General features: G+C 39.6%; 1 protein-coding gene across 1 annotated transcript; it reads right to left on the bottom strand.

Annotated features, from left to right (window-relative positions):
• Positions 1 to 7,482: 7,482 nt before the first annotated feature.
• LOC100929488 (myeloid cell surface antigen CD33-like) lies at positions 7,483 to 15,434 on the bottom strand. Its single transcript, XM_031963287.1, has 6 exons — positions 15,149 to 15,434; positions 13,715 to 14,086; positions 12,855 to 13,142; positions 11,675 to 11,762; positions 11,459 to 11,555; positions 7,483 to 8,237 (listed from the first exon to the last, which is right to left on the bottom strand). The coding sequence occupies exons 1-6, from the start codon at positions 15,180 to 15,182 to the stop codon at positions 8,133 to 8,135; spliced, it is 984 nt and encodes a 327-aa protein (XP_031819147.1). The 5' UTR covers positions 15,183 to 15,434; the 3' UTR covers positions 7,483 to 8,132.
• Positions 15,435 to 15,714: the final 280 nt, after the last annotated feature.

Here is a 15,714-nt window from a genome sequence, read left to right as displayed (position 1 = left end):
TTATTTTGCTGTACAAAAGGATCCAGCCTCTGAAATATTGTACAATTAGCTTGTGAAGGAAATCAAAAATGCAGGTGTGCATAAATATAGGGATTAGGGAATTCAATGTAATGGTTTTTAGTCATTTCAGAGTTCTTTTTCTGAGTCATAGCTGTTCAGTTCATTACTGCTGCTATTAGAAATGATTTGGATTGATCTCGTTGCTTGAGGATGGCCTGGTCCATCAGAACTTGGTCATCATATAGTATTGTTGTTGAAGATATAATGATCTCTGGTCCTGCTCGTTTCACTCAGCATCAGTTCTGTAAGTCTCTCCAGGCCTTTCTGAAATCATCCTGCTGGTCATTCCTTACAGAATAATAATATTCCATAATATTCATATACCACAATTTATTCAGCCATTCTCCACTTGATGGGCATCCATTCAGTTTCCAGTTTTTAGCCCCTACAAAAAGGGCTGCCACAAACATTCGTGCACATACAGGTCCCCTTCCCTTCTTTATAATCTCTTGGGATATAATCCCATAGTATACCTTCTTGGATCAAAGTATGGTATAGACAGTTTGATAACTTGTCATAGTTCCAAATCACTCTCCAAAATGGTTTGGATTCCGTCACAACTCCATCCAACAATGCATCAATGTCCCAGTTTTCCGCATCCCTCCAACAATCATTATTATATTTCCTGTCATCTTAGCCAATCTGACAGGTGTGTAGTGAGTCATCTTAGAGTTGTCTTAATTTGCATTTCTCTGATTAATAATGACTTGAGCATCTTTTCATATGACTAGAAATAGTTTGCAATTTCTTCATCTGAGAATTCTCTTAATATCTTATGACCATTTTTCAATTGGAGAATGGCTTGATTTTTATAAATTAGAATTAATTCCCTCTTATATATTTTGAAATAGAGGCCTTTATCAGAACACTTGACTGTAAAATATTTCTCCAATTTATTTGCTTCCCTTCTAATTTGTCACATTAGTTTGTTTGTAGCAAAACTTTCAGTTTGGTATTAATCGAAATTTCTTCATTTTCGTGATCAGTAATGATCTCTAGTTCTGCTTTTGGTCATAAGACCTTGCCCTTCCACAGGTCTGAGAGGTAAACTATCCTGTAGTTCCTCTAATTTATTAATATCTTCATTCTTTTATGCCTAGGTCATGAACCCATTTTGACCTTATCTGGTGTACGGTGTTAAGTATGGATCAATGCTCAGTTTCTGCCATAATTAGTTTCCATTTTTCCCAGCAATTTTTATCAAACAGTAAAGTTCTTATCCCAATAAGCTGGGTCTTTGGGTTTGTCAAAGAACTTAGGTTGCTATATTTGTTGACTGTTTTATCCCTTGAACCTCAATCTTTCCACTGATCAACTAATCTATTCTAGCTTCTCATATACCAAATAGTTTTGGTAACTGCTAGCTCTATAATATAATTTTAGATCTGGTACAGCTAAGCTTCTACCATCATTTGATTTTTTTTCATTAATTCTCTTGAAATTCTTGACCTTTTGTTTTTCCATGATGAACTTTGTTGTTATTTTTTCTAGGTCATTAAAATGATTTTTTGGGAGTCTGATTGGTATAGAGCCAATAAATAGATTAGTTTAGAGTAATATTGTCATCTTTATTATATTCCTGTCACCCTATCCAAGAGCATTTAATATTTTTCCAATTGGTTAGATCAGACTTAATTTGTGTGAAAAGTGGTCATGTAATTTTGCTCATAAGTTTCTGATTTTCCCTTGGCAAGATAGATTCCTAAATATTTTATATTATCAGTAGTTACTTTAAATGGAATTTCTCTTGTAACTCTGACTGTTGGATTTTGTTAGTGATATATAAGAATGCTGATGACATATGTGGGTTTATTTTATAACCAGCAACTTTAGCTAAAGTTGTGATTATTTCTAATAACTTTTTGGCAGAATCTCTGGGTTCTCTAAGTTACCATCATAGTCATCGGCAAAGAGTGATAATTTGGTTTCTCATTGCCTATTCTTATTCCTTTAATCTTTTCTCAGCTCTTATTGCTATACTAGCGTTTCTAACACAATATTAAATAGTAACGGTGATAGTGGGCAACCTTGTTTCACTCCAGATCTTATTGGAAATGGTTGCAGTTTTGTCTCCATTACATATGATGCTTACTGATGGTTTTAAACAGATGTCTGCTGATTATTTTAAGGAAAAGTCCATTTATTCCTTATACTCTCAAGTGTTTTAATAGGAATGGATGTTGGATTTTATCAATGCTTTTTCTGCATCTATTGAGATGATCATGGTTTTTGTTAATTTGGTTATTAACACTGGCCAATTATATTGATAGTTTTCCTATTATTGAACCAGCCTGCATTTCCTGGTATAAATCCTACTTGATCATAGTGTATTATCTTGGAGATGATTTTCAGTAGTCTTTTGCTAATATCTTATTTAAGATTTTAGCATCAATATTCATTAGGAGATTGGTCTATAATTTTCTTTCTCTGTTTTCAGCCTACCTGGTTTAGTTATCAGTACCATGTCTGTGTCTAGAAGGAATTTGGTGGACCCTTCATTCCCTATTTTATCAAATAATTTATATAGATAGCAATTGTTCTTTAAATGTTTGATAAAATTCACATGTAAATCCATCTGGTCCTGGGATTTTTTCTTAGGAGTTGTTTTAATTGCTGTTCTATTTCTTTTCTGAAATGGGACTATTCAACAATTTACTTTCTCCTCTGTTAGTCTGGGAAGTCTGTATTTTTGGAGGTAGTCATCCATTTCACTTAGGTTATCAAATTTTGGCATAAGTTGAGCAAAATAACTCCTATTTCTCTTTTCCTTTCATTGGTGGAAGTTCTCCTTTCATTTTTAAGACTACTAATTTCATTTTCCTCCCTCCTTTTCTAATCAGATTTACCAAAAGGCTTATCTATTTTATTGGCTTTTTCATAGAACCAACTCTTAGTTTTATTAATTAGTTCAATAGTTTTTTACTTTCAATATTTTTAATTTCTCCTTTTAATTTTAAATTTCAATTTAGTATTTGATTGTGGGTTTTTAATTTGGTCTTTTTAGTTTTTTTTAGTTGCATAGCCAATTCATTAATCTTTTCTTTCTCTGTTTTATTCAAGTAAGCCTCTAAGGATATAAAATTCCCTCTTATTACCGCTTTGGCTGCATCCCACAAATTTTGGTATGATGTCTCATCATTGTCATTATCTTGAGTGAAATTATTAATTGTAATACCTAATTTTTCTAATATTCTATTTACTTCTTTAATTTCTTTCTTATTTGTTTTGTGGTTTGATTTGTCTAATTCTGAGAGTGCAAGGTTGAGATCTCCTACTATTACAGTTTTGTTGTGTATTTCTTCTTGCAACTCTTTAACTTCTCCTTAGGAAGTTGGATGCCATACCACTTGGTGCTATATATGTTTAATATTGATATTGCTTCGTTGTTTATGCTACCCTTTAGCAGGATGTAGTTTCTTCCTTATCTCTTTTAATTAGATCAGTTTTACTTTTGCTTGATCTGAGATAAGGATGGCTACTCTGCTTTTTTGACTTCACCTGGAAGCATAATAGATTTTGCTCCAGCCTTTACCTTTACTCTATATGTGTATCTCCTGCTTTAAATGTGTTTCTTGTAAACAACATATTGTAGGGTTCTGACTTTTGATCCAGTCTGCTATCTGCCTCCTCTTTATGGGGAGTTCATCCATTCACATTTACGGTTAGAATTACTAAATCTGTATTTCCTGCCATCCTAATACCCCAGATTATGCTTTACTTATTCTTGCCTCCCCAACCCTCTTTCCCCTTTTAAACTTATGTACCTCTTGTATCACAATGCTTATCCTCTTTATAATCCCTCCCTCCCCTTTGAGTCTTTCCCCTTCCTTCCTTATTACTTTTTTCTTTCCTTTCCTCTCCCCGTTTTTAATGAGGGAGGGAGAATTTTTCTAAAACAAATGTCAATTATTTTTCTTTGAGCTAACTCTGATGAGAGTAAGATTCACACAATGTTCCTCCCTCTAAGTTCCCTCAGATATAATAAGTTTCCTTTTGCTTTTGTGGGATGTGGTTTCTTTATCCCTCCTTCCCATCTTATTCGCCATCATCCCTTTTCCATATCTACTTCTTTTATGTTATATCAGTACAATCAAATTATACATGTATTCTTTTGTATATCCACAACAGAAATACAATTCTCAAGAGTTATTTTTTACCTTTTCTGCATCTCTTGAGTTCATGGTTGGAGATCAAATTTTTTGTTTAGTTTCTGTTTTTTCTTCAGAAACAAATGGAATTCATTTGTTTCATTAAATGTCCATCTTCTTCCCTTGGAAGAAAATGCTCAGCTTAGCTGGTAGTTTATTCTTGGCTGCATCCCAAGTTCTTGTGTCTTTCGGAATATCATATTCCAGGCCCTTCTTTCCTTTAATGTAGAGGCAGCCAGATCTTGGGTGATCCTTATTGTGGCACCTCGGTATTTAAATGTTTTTTTTTGCTGCTTGTAAAATTTTTTCCTTAATCTGATAGTTCTGAAATTTGGCCACAATATTCCTTGGGTTTTTATTTTAGGGTTTTCTTTCAGAAGGTGTTCGATGAATTCTTTCAATGCCTATTTTACCTTCTGATTCTATTACATCTGGGCAGTTCTCTTTGATGATTTCTGTAAAATAGTATCTAGGCTCTTTTTTCATCATAGTTTTCGGAAAGTCCAATAACTCTCAGATTATCTCTCCTAGATCTATTTTCTAAGTCTGTCGTTTTGCAAGTAGATAATTCATGGTTTTTTCCAGTTTGTCATTTTGTTTTTGCTTGACTGATTCTTGCTGTCTCAATGAATCATTAGTTTCAATTTGTTCAGTTCTAATTTTTAAAGAATTATTTTTCTCATTAGCTTTTTACTTCTTTCTGTATATGTCCAATTGAGTTTTTAAATGTATTGTTTTGGTCTGTGGAATTTTTTTTCCATTTCACTAATTTTTTTTTTTAGTGAATTATTTTCTTTTTCCAATTCACAGATCCTACTTTCTTGAGTGTTCTTTGTCTTTTCCAATTCACAGATCCTATTTCTTGGAGTTTTTGTCTTTTCCAATTCACAAATCCTACTTTCTAGTGAATTTCTAATTTTTTCAATTCACAATTCTTACTTTCCTGGAGATTTTTTATTTTTCCAATCACCAATTTTGTTTCCTGGACTTCCTGGGAATTTTTAACTTTTCCAATTCGTATTTCAGGAAGTTGTTGTCTCTTGTAAGGCTTCTCTTTCCTTTCCCCATTTATCTTCTAACTCTTTTGAGACTTTTAATGGTCTCTTCTATGAGAGCATCATGTAAAGAAGGACAGTCTGATGCATGTTTGCTGTTTGAGGTCTCTTCAGGTTTGCTGACCTGCTCTTTTTCTGCATTTTTTCTCTCTGCTTTTTTGGAGCTCAGATGAAGCAGAACAGATTTTGATTCAAGTTGCCATTTAATGTATATGGGTTTTGTGTGTATATGTGTGTATTTCAAGTATTTTTCTTGTAAATAACATACTGTCAAATTCCATTTTTCTAATCCTTTCTGCTGTCCTATTTCATTTTATAGTTAAGTTCTTCCCATTTATATTCACAGTTAGAATTACGAATTTTGTGATTCCTTCTGTTCTATGACCTATTTTTGTTTCACTTAGTTGCCATTATACTCTACAAGTAACAGTTTAAAAAAGGATTAGGTAGGAAAGTGAGTGAAGGCATTTGATTGGCAAGTGTGATGTTATATGTAAAACATCCTATTATCTGTGTTTCAGTTCTCATTTTCCTTTTCACCCATCAGAGACCCTGATGTTTTTACTTTTTTTTTCCTTCACTCTTAATCCCCCTTTTACCTTCTTATTAGCACATGGCTATGTGCACGTCTTCTTGCCCCATTTCCCTTGCAGGAAGGGGCTCTCTTTAATATTTCTTTGTATCCTCCATATTTAGTATAGTATACTGCACAAAGAAAGTGCTTAAGAAAGGTTTACTGGTTGACAGATAGACTGGCATTTCAGATTGCTGTACCAATGACTGTTCCCTTATCAATCCTGTACTCCCTCTTAGTCCTGGACATTAACACCTCCCTTTGCTTTGCCCTTAATCTGTCCTAATTCCCTTTCAAGATTGTTGTATTTCCAAATGGAAATCTGTTGGGGGAAAGTAGCAAAATTGTTCTCTAACTTTTTAATCTAATTCAGATGAAACTGAGAGAACATAAGAAATAAAATTCCTGAAAACAGAAGAGAAAGAATGGTCCTGCTTTTCTTGTGTGTCCTTTGTTCTCAAAGAGAACCATGATGTGAAGGAGGTCATGCCATGACATGCAAATGAATTGGATTGAAGTGAGGGAGGACTGGTCACAGTCACCTGTCTTGATCTTTCCTCTGGAGACATCTGGGTCCAGTGGCCAGAGACAGATCAGAAGGACAGGAGATGGCTTTGGATGCAATGGGGACCCTGGCCTTTGTAAGCTAAGATTTCAACGGGAGAAAGGCACCAGAAGGCAGAGCACTAAGGTGGGCTAAGCCATTTGGATTGATAGGAGGGCAACTCTGCCTCCTTGACCACCTTCTTGGATGTGAATTTAGAAGTGTGTGTAGAATTAAGAATTTCCTCCTTTCCCATTAGCATTGTGTCATTCAGCCATTTTTTGATCATGTCTAACTTTTCTTGATCCCATTTGGGTTTTTTTGGCAACAATATATAGTGTAGACTATGCTGGGAATGTTCTTGCTTCTTAAGGAACCTCCAGTATTTACAACCTTTAGTTCTCCCTCTCTGATTTAAGATTGATATAATTTTCCTGCTTAATTCCCTTTATTTTGCCTATACTTACTTTGACCTTACCTAAACCTGTGATTGCTCTTCCTGCTTTTTTTTTGAGCACAGATGAAGCATAATAGATCTTTTCATTTCCTTCTCCAGATCACTTTACAGATGAAGAAACTAAGGCAAATAGGGTGACGTCACTTGCCCAAGGTCATACAACTATTAATAATCTAAGGCCAGATTTGAAATCAGGAAGATGTCTCTCCTTGACTCCATGTTCAGCCCTCCATGCACTATGGCATTACTTGGCAGCCATCACCATCTTCAATGTCCATAGACTTCTGATTCAGCATTTGGAATCCAAGAAGAGAGGATACAAATTCATCGCTCTACAAAGAGCCCTGTAAAAAAGCTACACCAGATCTGCGGGGAAATTTTTAAAACTCCAGAAAAAGGGATCCCCAAGAAGGTTGAGTGAATTGTCTTTTTGCTCCACGTGCTCTCTGAGCTTGAGCCATTTTTCTTTGGACACCAGGTGTACTTGTGGCAGAGTGTGTCGACCATTTAGGAGGGAGTATATTTGATAGCAGCCATTCCAATGATAACATCTTAGAAAATATTCTTTCAAAAGGATATTTTAAGCTTTAAAATTTATTTTATTAAGTATTATATTATCAATTAATTAGTAATAATCATTAGCTTATTGTTATATATATTGCATAGTATATTATTAGTATAAACAAATAAATCATTACTTTAAGTCTGGTTGACTGTTTGATATCAACTGTCAGTCATGTTGGAATGCACACTATTGAGGGTTCATAAGAACTAGGAAAAAACCCAGTATGTAGGGGTTACTCCCCTAGGAAAACTAGTATACCGATTCTCAGTACCTAAAACAATGAAAGCGTGAGGGGACATGACAGTTCCAAAATATATATCAGACAAGGGTCCTCCAACCTCTGATATTCAGTGTACTATGATAATTAATTAATTAAGTAATTAAAATAGTCGGGGTTTTGTCCCATTGAGAAGTAGCCTAGAGAAAAAAAAGGAATATTCCTGAAAAAAGTCTCTGCTTCCCTAATTCTCTAATGCCCTCTCTCTCCACTCCTGAGAAGTGCAGAAGGAAAACTGCTTCAGTTAATAGAACATCAGGGGGAGCAGAGAAGAAAAGGGCTTGAGGGCTCCAGAAAGAGCAAATGAGCATCTTCTAAGCATGAATGAGAAGGGATTCTCTTTATTTCTTCTCCTTCCCCATGAGTCCCAGATACCTCCTAGGGAAGGAACCTTTCTTGAAAGGTTGGGTTTGGCCCCTGAGACTCCCTGGGTTCTGGCTCTCCAGGTCTTCTCAGGACTTGGGTCTCCCAAAGTTGATGGTTGCATAATACAGCTCTCCTGAGGACGACTGTGTGGTTGGGTCAGGGGTGGGAGGTCTGGAATCCCTCTGTTGATCCTGCAGAGAGGGAAGAATGAAGAATGAACACAGACCCAGGGAGGATCTTGGGATCTTGGCCCAACCATCAGGAATCCAACATTGGAAAGGAAATCGCCTTGGTCTGGGGATGAGGAGACTTTCAATTAGGGCAATTTGATGCTCTTTCCTTTTTCTTGTGACCCATCTGCCATGAGAGGAAGGGAGAAGTCAGGTAGGTGGGATGGGGAGAGGTGTTAAATAGTGAGAGGATTAGAAGTCATAGGAGAACATAGGAGAGGTCTCAGTTTCCCCTTCTGAAATAAAAGCTAATTTTGTAACATTTTAAAATCTACCAAGTGATTTGCATGCTTTTCTCATTTGGAATCAGAATACTCTCATGAAGGTATTTGAGGAATTATTAGTGCCATTTTGCAGATGAGCATCTTGAGTCTCAAAGGCATTACATGATTTATGCACAAAGTATCAAAATGAGGCTCTGAACCCTCTTCACTACTGCCCATTTGGTCTACCTCCAATTAGACTAGAGCTAATTTGGAGGCTCTTGTGTGACCAAAGATTTCCCTTCCTGGGACTCAGCTTTACCCAAAGAAAAGATAACAGGCTATCACTAAGATTTTTGAATAAATGTCTTCCTTCCCTTGGACTCAGTTTACAACTATGTAAGATGAATGGAGAGGTAGGGCACTAAGATTGTACTAGTCACTGACTGTGGGACATTAAATAGTGTCCCTGTCCCTGTCTGAATCCCTGCTTTATTTAAAAAAAAAACCTAAAAGAGGTAAGTGTATGACCTTCCTTCCCTCCTGGGACTCAGTATTATTCTCTAAAATCCTGAGATGGGCTGATCTCTAAGCAGCTTTTTTGCTCTGAAGAGGAGACACTATGTGGGTTGGAGCCAGAAGTCCTACGTGTGAAAACATTTCCTCTGTCATGAAGGGACCTCAGCTCAGGCTCTTTCTCCCTTTGACAATGTTTAATGATCTTGTCTATGAAGTGAGCAGCTCAGAGTGGGTGATTTCTAAAGTTCTTCTACCTCTAAGTCCATGATCTTATGATCCCATTTCAGGAAGGATCCTCCTGAGCCAGGGGAGAAAAGAAAAAATGATGTTTTGATTGCGAGCCTTGCAAATGGGGAGCATTATAGGAGAAAGAAAATGACCAGGGCCTGAGGCTTTCCTGCTTTGGAACAAAAGGTTCACCAGGATATGAATAACCTCAGAGACCAGTTTTTTCCTTTTAGACAAATAAGAAAATTGGGGCCCAGATAAGGGAAGGGACACCCCCACTTGCACTTTTTCCTTCTCTCTTCTTATGTCCCATCTATCAAGTTTCTGATCTCACTGTTGACCTGAAATTTTTCTACTTAAAATCTCTCTGTTGAACAATCCCATGACCCATTCTTTAGGTTCATGTCCCTGGTGCTTCTGACTCAGCTAACTAGCTCTGCCCTTGGATACTTCCTTCTCTCTGAGTGTGAAGGACATCCTGGCCCCTACAGGAGTTTATGAAAGATAATACCAAACCACTTTCTAAAACCTCTAACGTTAGTACTTTTCGCCTTGCTGGGCCCACAGAAGGACTCTTGCTCAGTAAACGTTTCTTGAACTCAGACAACCAAGTTGCCATTTTGACTGATTCTGCTTTTAACAGACCCTGTGGCTAAGCTACTGCCTGACAAAATGCTGTTTTTAGGGCCTACAATTCCCAACATGGCTTGGAACCAAAATGATGGTACATAAGCTTTCTTACGTTGATCCTAATTGCCAATTATTTTACCCAGGAAATTTGCTCTTCCTGCTTTGGTGAAATAAAGCTTTGACTGAAAAATCGCTCTGACCCGTGACCAGTTGAGAGATTATGTGCTCTGCATTCTCCTGCCTTTCTTCCTGAGTGATTTATCATCCAAGTCATACTCTCTTTAGGGGGTATCCCCTAAAATTCTACTTTGGGTCTTCTCTTTCTCTATATATTCTCTCATTTTGTGATCTCATTATTTCCCATTGTTTTAATTAAAATTTCCAGATATTTATCCCTCAGCCAAAGGCTCATACAGGGTCAGTCCTTGGTTAACTTCTGTAGTCTAGATTTGTTTATTATTACTTCCAATTAATTTTTAATCTGTGCTTCAAAGGCTCTATACTGACTGTGATATTTCTTACATAATGGTCAGAAAAAGATTCACTTAATATTTCTGCTTTTCTGCATTTAGTGATGAGGTTTTTATGCCTTGTTGATTTTCTGGAGGTGCCCTGCTCCTTCCCTTCCAACCCACCCCCCTCATGTGGTTCTCCGTTTTATTGCCAAGGGTTCTGACATCTTCTTAGAATGTCTGGTTTTCTTCAAGACTCTATTTAATCCCTCGTGCCTACCTAAGCTTTAACTGATTCCCCAGCTATTAGAACCCTGTTTTCCATAACTTCCTGCAGCGTTGGGGGAGGGTATATATTCAGTATATATTTGCATGAATATATGTTATACAATGGGAATAATGAAAGGGCAACTAAGCAGTGGATAAAGTACTAGGCCTGAAATGAGGAAGATTTGTCTATCTGAATTTAATCTGGCTCCAAGACACTAAAGGAAAATTTAATTGAGTTATAGAAGAAAATAGTAAAACCACAATAGTAGAGGAAACTTCAAATTGACCTTCTCAGACCTAGATGAATCTGAGTAAAAAAACAAAATGGAAGAAATTAAGAAACTGATTGGAATTTTGGAAAAGTTCCACATGACAGAGCTCTGGAGAATACTAGATGGCAATAGCAAGTAGCATGTCTTGTTCTGAGCTTGCATGGCACCTTCAAAAAATCAACAGGACATAAAAAGCTCATCAATACATACAGAAAACCAGAAATACTAAATGGATCTTTTTCTGACCATGATGTAAGAAATAATACACTCAGTATGGAGCCTTTAAAGCACAAATTAAAAATTAATTGGAAACAGTAATAAAATCCTAAAGAATGGGTCAAAGAACAAATCAAAGAAATTATAATTTCATCCAAGAACAATGATGAGTCAATGTACTGAAATTTGTGTGATAACAAAAGCTATAATTTGGGGAAATTTCTTTATCTCTAATGCTTATGTATTTTTTCTTAAGCAGTAAGAACAAATCTATGATTGGACATAGAATTGCCAAATAAATGGGAGGAGTCACTTTTGAATGTCTTCACTCCAACTATTCTGTCTTTTGGTGGGTATAAATAAGTATTCTGTCTCATAGTCATTTCACTCACCAAAGAGACTCCAGGAACTTGATCATTACAATCCACCTCCTTCCTCTCCTGGACCTCTCCGTCCTCTGCCGGCTTCTTCTTTCTCAGAAACTTCACACTGAAGAAATAAGCCCAACGCTGTGACAGGAGCCCTAACCCTTTCCCCTCCACTTCCACCCCTGCAGAGATCTCTCTTGCCACTCCCTGTCTGGGCTCCTGTGTTGGCTCCCCACTCACCATGCTAGGATGAGACACAAAATGAGAAAGGCTGTGACTCCAGATCCCAAAAGTGCCCCTGTGGTGAAAAGGTCTGGCTTTGTTTTAGCTGAAAAAAAAAAAAAAAAGATTAGGTAAGGGCGGCTCTCCCAAGGAGCCAGGCATCCTGTCCCTGGTCCCTACATTCCCTTATCTAAACTTTCACTGCATTGAGAAGTTCTAGAAAACACTCCCCGTGGTTGTTGGAAGCTCCATAGTGCAAATATCATTCTATTTTGCAGAAAAGTTACCGTGGCTGAGAACGGGAGGGACTGCCAGGAATCAGGCAATGAAGTGAGCCGTGTTTCAGGCTTCCCTTTCCTAAAACCACATTCCAGGGGCTTTGGGGGAGGCCACAGAGCTTCTCACTGCTGTCTAAATTTTTCTACATCACCAAGATCTCAGACCCTCCCGGGGACTGAATTTGTTTGTCTCCATGGGCAGAGACTCATTGCCTCCAAATTCTAGTTTCTTTCCCTCCCTCCTCACCACATTTCCTCTCACTCTCTTCTTAGGTCTGGGTGCCACTGGCCCCTGAGCTCCCATTTCCCTCCTCAGCCTGGGATCCTGCATCCTGCCCCATTACTCTCCAAGGCTCCCTGCCCCACAGCATCTCCCCCTACAGAACTCCCCCCGGAATGGGAAGACTTGAGATTCGGGCTGGTTCTTCCCCTTCCCAGTGGGGGCCAAGGTTGCCAGGCTTTCCCCTCAGATTCAAACGGTTGTTGGCCCAGGGCCCAGAGAGCTCCTGACTTTAAGTGATACCACAAGTATAATAATAATAACTATTATTGGGGAGAGAAAGAAGCTGGGATTCAAGGACTGGGTCCAAATGCTGGCTCTGCTCCTTGCTCCCCGCTCACAGCCTGTTTGCTTCACTTCTCTCCTGCTTTGTAACATGAGCAGCAAGGGCCGGACCTGATGGCTCTGAGGACCCTGCTTGATCCCAAGGAAGGTCCCTGACAGGCTGACACCCTTCTGGGTGGGCTAAGGAAGAGTCAGAGGAAGCATCCGGCACAGCAGCCTCCCCTACTCTGTCCCACGCTCCCTGGGGGACCCTCTGTCCCTTCCCCCTGTCCCTGGTGCTGTGGCTCCCAGCCTCATGTTCCCCCTCCATCCGCCTGCTGCTCCAGACTCCAGGCGTCCCGGCCCCCCCACTCACAGGTTACATTGAGCTGGACGGCTCTCTCGGTGAGAGCTCTCCCACCGGCTCCAGGGAAGGTCATCCCACAGGTGAGGTTGCTGCCATGGTCCTGGAGCTTTGGCACAAAGGACAGCTCAGAGAAATAGAAGGTTTGTCTGGGCTGCTGGGAAGGGACAGCGGCCCCGCTCCAGGAGAAGGTCGGGGGTATCCCCTCCCTACATACCGAGGGGGCTAAACAGAGCAAGGTCGCCAGCTGGCCCTCCTCCAGGGGCTCTGGACTGTAGATGACTGGCTTCTCTGTCAGGTCTAGAGGGGAATAAAAAGGGGGAGTGAGGAAGAAAGCCCCTGGCATCCAGATCCTCTCTTAGCTAATGCCACAGGTCACTCTTTTCCATGTTGCTGTGGTGTCCTATCTCTTGTGTGACCCCTCAAGCCCCAGTTTTGTCCTTATTCCCCCAGGATCTCCTGGAACTTCTGTCTGAGCCATTTTGCTTTTCCCACACCGGTTCCCCTTTTTGATGACGGAACCAAAGCTGTCCCCCATTCTTCATCACCTCCTTGCCCCTTCCTCCTCTGACACCACTGGCTCTCCTCCCCCCTTCTCAGGGCATTCAGGAAGTCCTCAGGGTGTGCATCACTCAGCCATACCTTGCTTCCCCAGAGATGAGACCAGAGGGTGTCCCCCTCTCCCGCTCTCCCACCCTCCAGACCTTGCCCCAGCTTTGCCACTTGCCCTGATTCAAACCCCTGGGCTCTGTCCTTCCCTTGGGACATTATCGAGAAAAGTTTATGGGATGCTGAGCTCTGTCCTTTCCCTGGGAGTTATTCAGAAAAGCTTCTGGGATCCTGGGCTCTTCCTGCCCCCTAACATATCATACCTGTGACCTTCAGGTCAAGTTTATAATCGATGTAAGTGAATTTTTCCCCTCCAATTTTAATGTCAAAGTAATATTTCCCACTGTCTTCTTTCCGAGCGTCTGTGACGCGCAGTGTGCAGTTCTTCTTCAGAGGGTCCCCGACCAGGTGGAATCGTCCCCTAAACTCCTCCTGCACCTCTCGCATTGGATCATTTGTAGCCACAGGTTTGCCTTGATTGGTACCAGGCTCCACCTTCAACCAGTATCCATGAATTGGAGAAGAGGAGGTTGGACGGTGATGGAAAGTACAGACAATAGTGATGCACAAGCCCTCCTGCACTGTCACTGCCCCTGGCATTTGCATGTAATGAGGTGGTGGCAAGTTCTGGAGCCCTGTGGGCAGAGAGAGATTCAGGCAACAGTAAATAGAACAAGAACAGGAAGAGATCTCCTCAGAGAAGTCAGAACTTGGGAAGACCTTCCAGAGAGAAGTCAGAGCTAGTAATGATCCAATGTGGCAACAAACCTTAGAACACTGAAAATAGAAGTTACCTGAACCTTACTTAGAACTTCATAGGAGGGGTTTTATTTTTCAGATAAAGAAGCATTTATTATAATGTTTTGGTCATATATACTTATTGTGTATCTAAGTTATATTTTAATATATTTAACATCTACTGGTCATCCTGCCATTTAGGGGAGGGGGTGGGGGGGGGTAAGAGGTGAAAAATTGGAACAAGAGGTTTGGCAATTGTTAATGCTGTAAAGTTACCCATATATATATATCCTGTAAATAAAAGGCTATTAAATAAAAAAAAAAGAAGCATTTATTAAGCACTTGTTTTATGTCAAATCATGGGGCTCTAAATATAGAAATGAAACCTCTCTTGCCCTCCAGGAGTTTATATTTTTAAAATAACTTTTTATTTTCAAAATCCATGTAAAAATATTTTGCCATTCACCCTTGCAAAACCTTGTATTCCAAATTTTTCTTTTTCTTCTTTCCATTCCCCCATCTCTAGACAGGAAGTAATCCAATATATGTTAAACATGTGTGATTGTTCTATATATATGTCCACACTTATCACGCTGCACAAGAAAAATCAGATCAAAAAGGGAGGAAATGAGAAAGAAAAAAAAACCAAGCAAGCAGCAAAAAAGGTGAAAATACTATGTTATAATCCACACTCAGTCCCTATAGTTCTCTCTCTGGGTGCAGGTAGTTCTTCATAAAAGGTTTTTAAAAAGCATCAGAGCCCATTTAATCCAACCCCTGTATTTACTGAGAAGGAAAAAGAGCATCAGAGAAGTTTGGTGATGTGGCCAAAACTCTGTCCCGGCTTCAGAAGCAGGACCCCAGCCAATGACCGGGACATTTCCACCCTACACCCCCATCCTCCGCAGGCTTAGGGGAGCCTCCTCGCCCATTCCCACACCCATCCTGACCCTACTCACCCTCTATGGCTGAGAGAAACAGAAGCAGCAACATCTCTGAATCAAGAACAGACCAGGCTCCGGTTCCGGATCACTCTGCCCAAAGAGTGCCAGGGATTCAGAACAAGGGGAAAATTGGGAAAATCCAGGTGGGATCACTGGCTCCTTAGGGAGCAGCTTCTGAAACAAGGTGGGAGCTGAAGGACCCAAAGAAACTCTCACCACCTTCTAACCTGATTCTCCTAACCTGCCCACGCTGACATTGTCTAGTAAAAAGGCCAGAAGTATAAAGTCTAATAAGGCTGTAACTGTGCATGAGAGAAAAGGGTGAGAAACAATTGAAAAGGGGAAACTTTCAACATTTTCCCAACCAAGACTGAGAAAAAAAGAGAAGTGGATGTTGTAGACAGAAATGTGTGATATCTAAAGGTGCAGGATAACCAAGGGTCACAATCAAAATCTAGAGCCTAGCCCCTCATGTACTTCCTAGATGTGCAGCAGTGAGAGCCCAAACACGTCAACTAACCCCTGCCTGCCTCAGTTTCCACATCTTCCAAAGGCAGAACATAATTACACCACTGATGTTC

Source organism: Sarcophilus harrisii, chromosome 3 (genome assembly GCF_902635505.1).
Source record: "Sarcophilus harrisii chromosome 3, mSarHar1.11, whole genome shotgun sequence".
Classification (NCBI taxonomy): Eukaryota; Metazoa; Chordata; class Mammalia; order Dasyuromorphia; family Dasyuridae; genus Sarcophilus; species Sarcophilus harrisii.
This window is presented reverse-complemented; position numbering and strand designations above follow the sequence as displayed.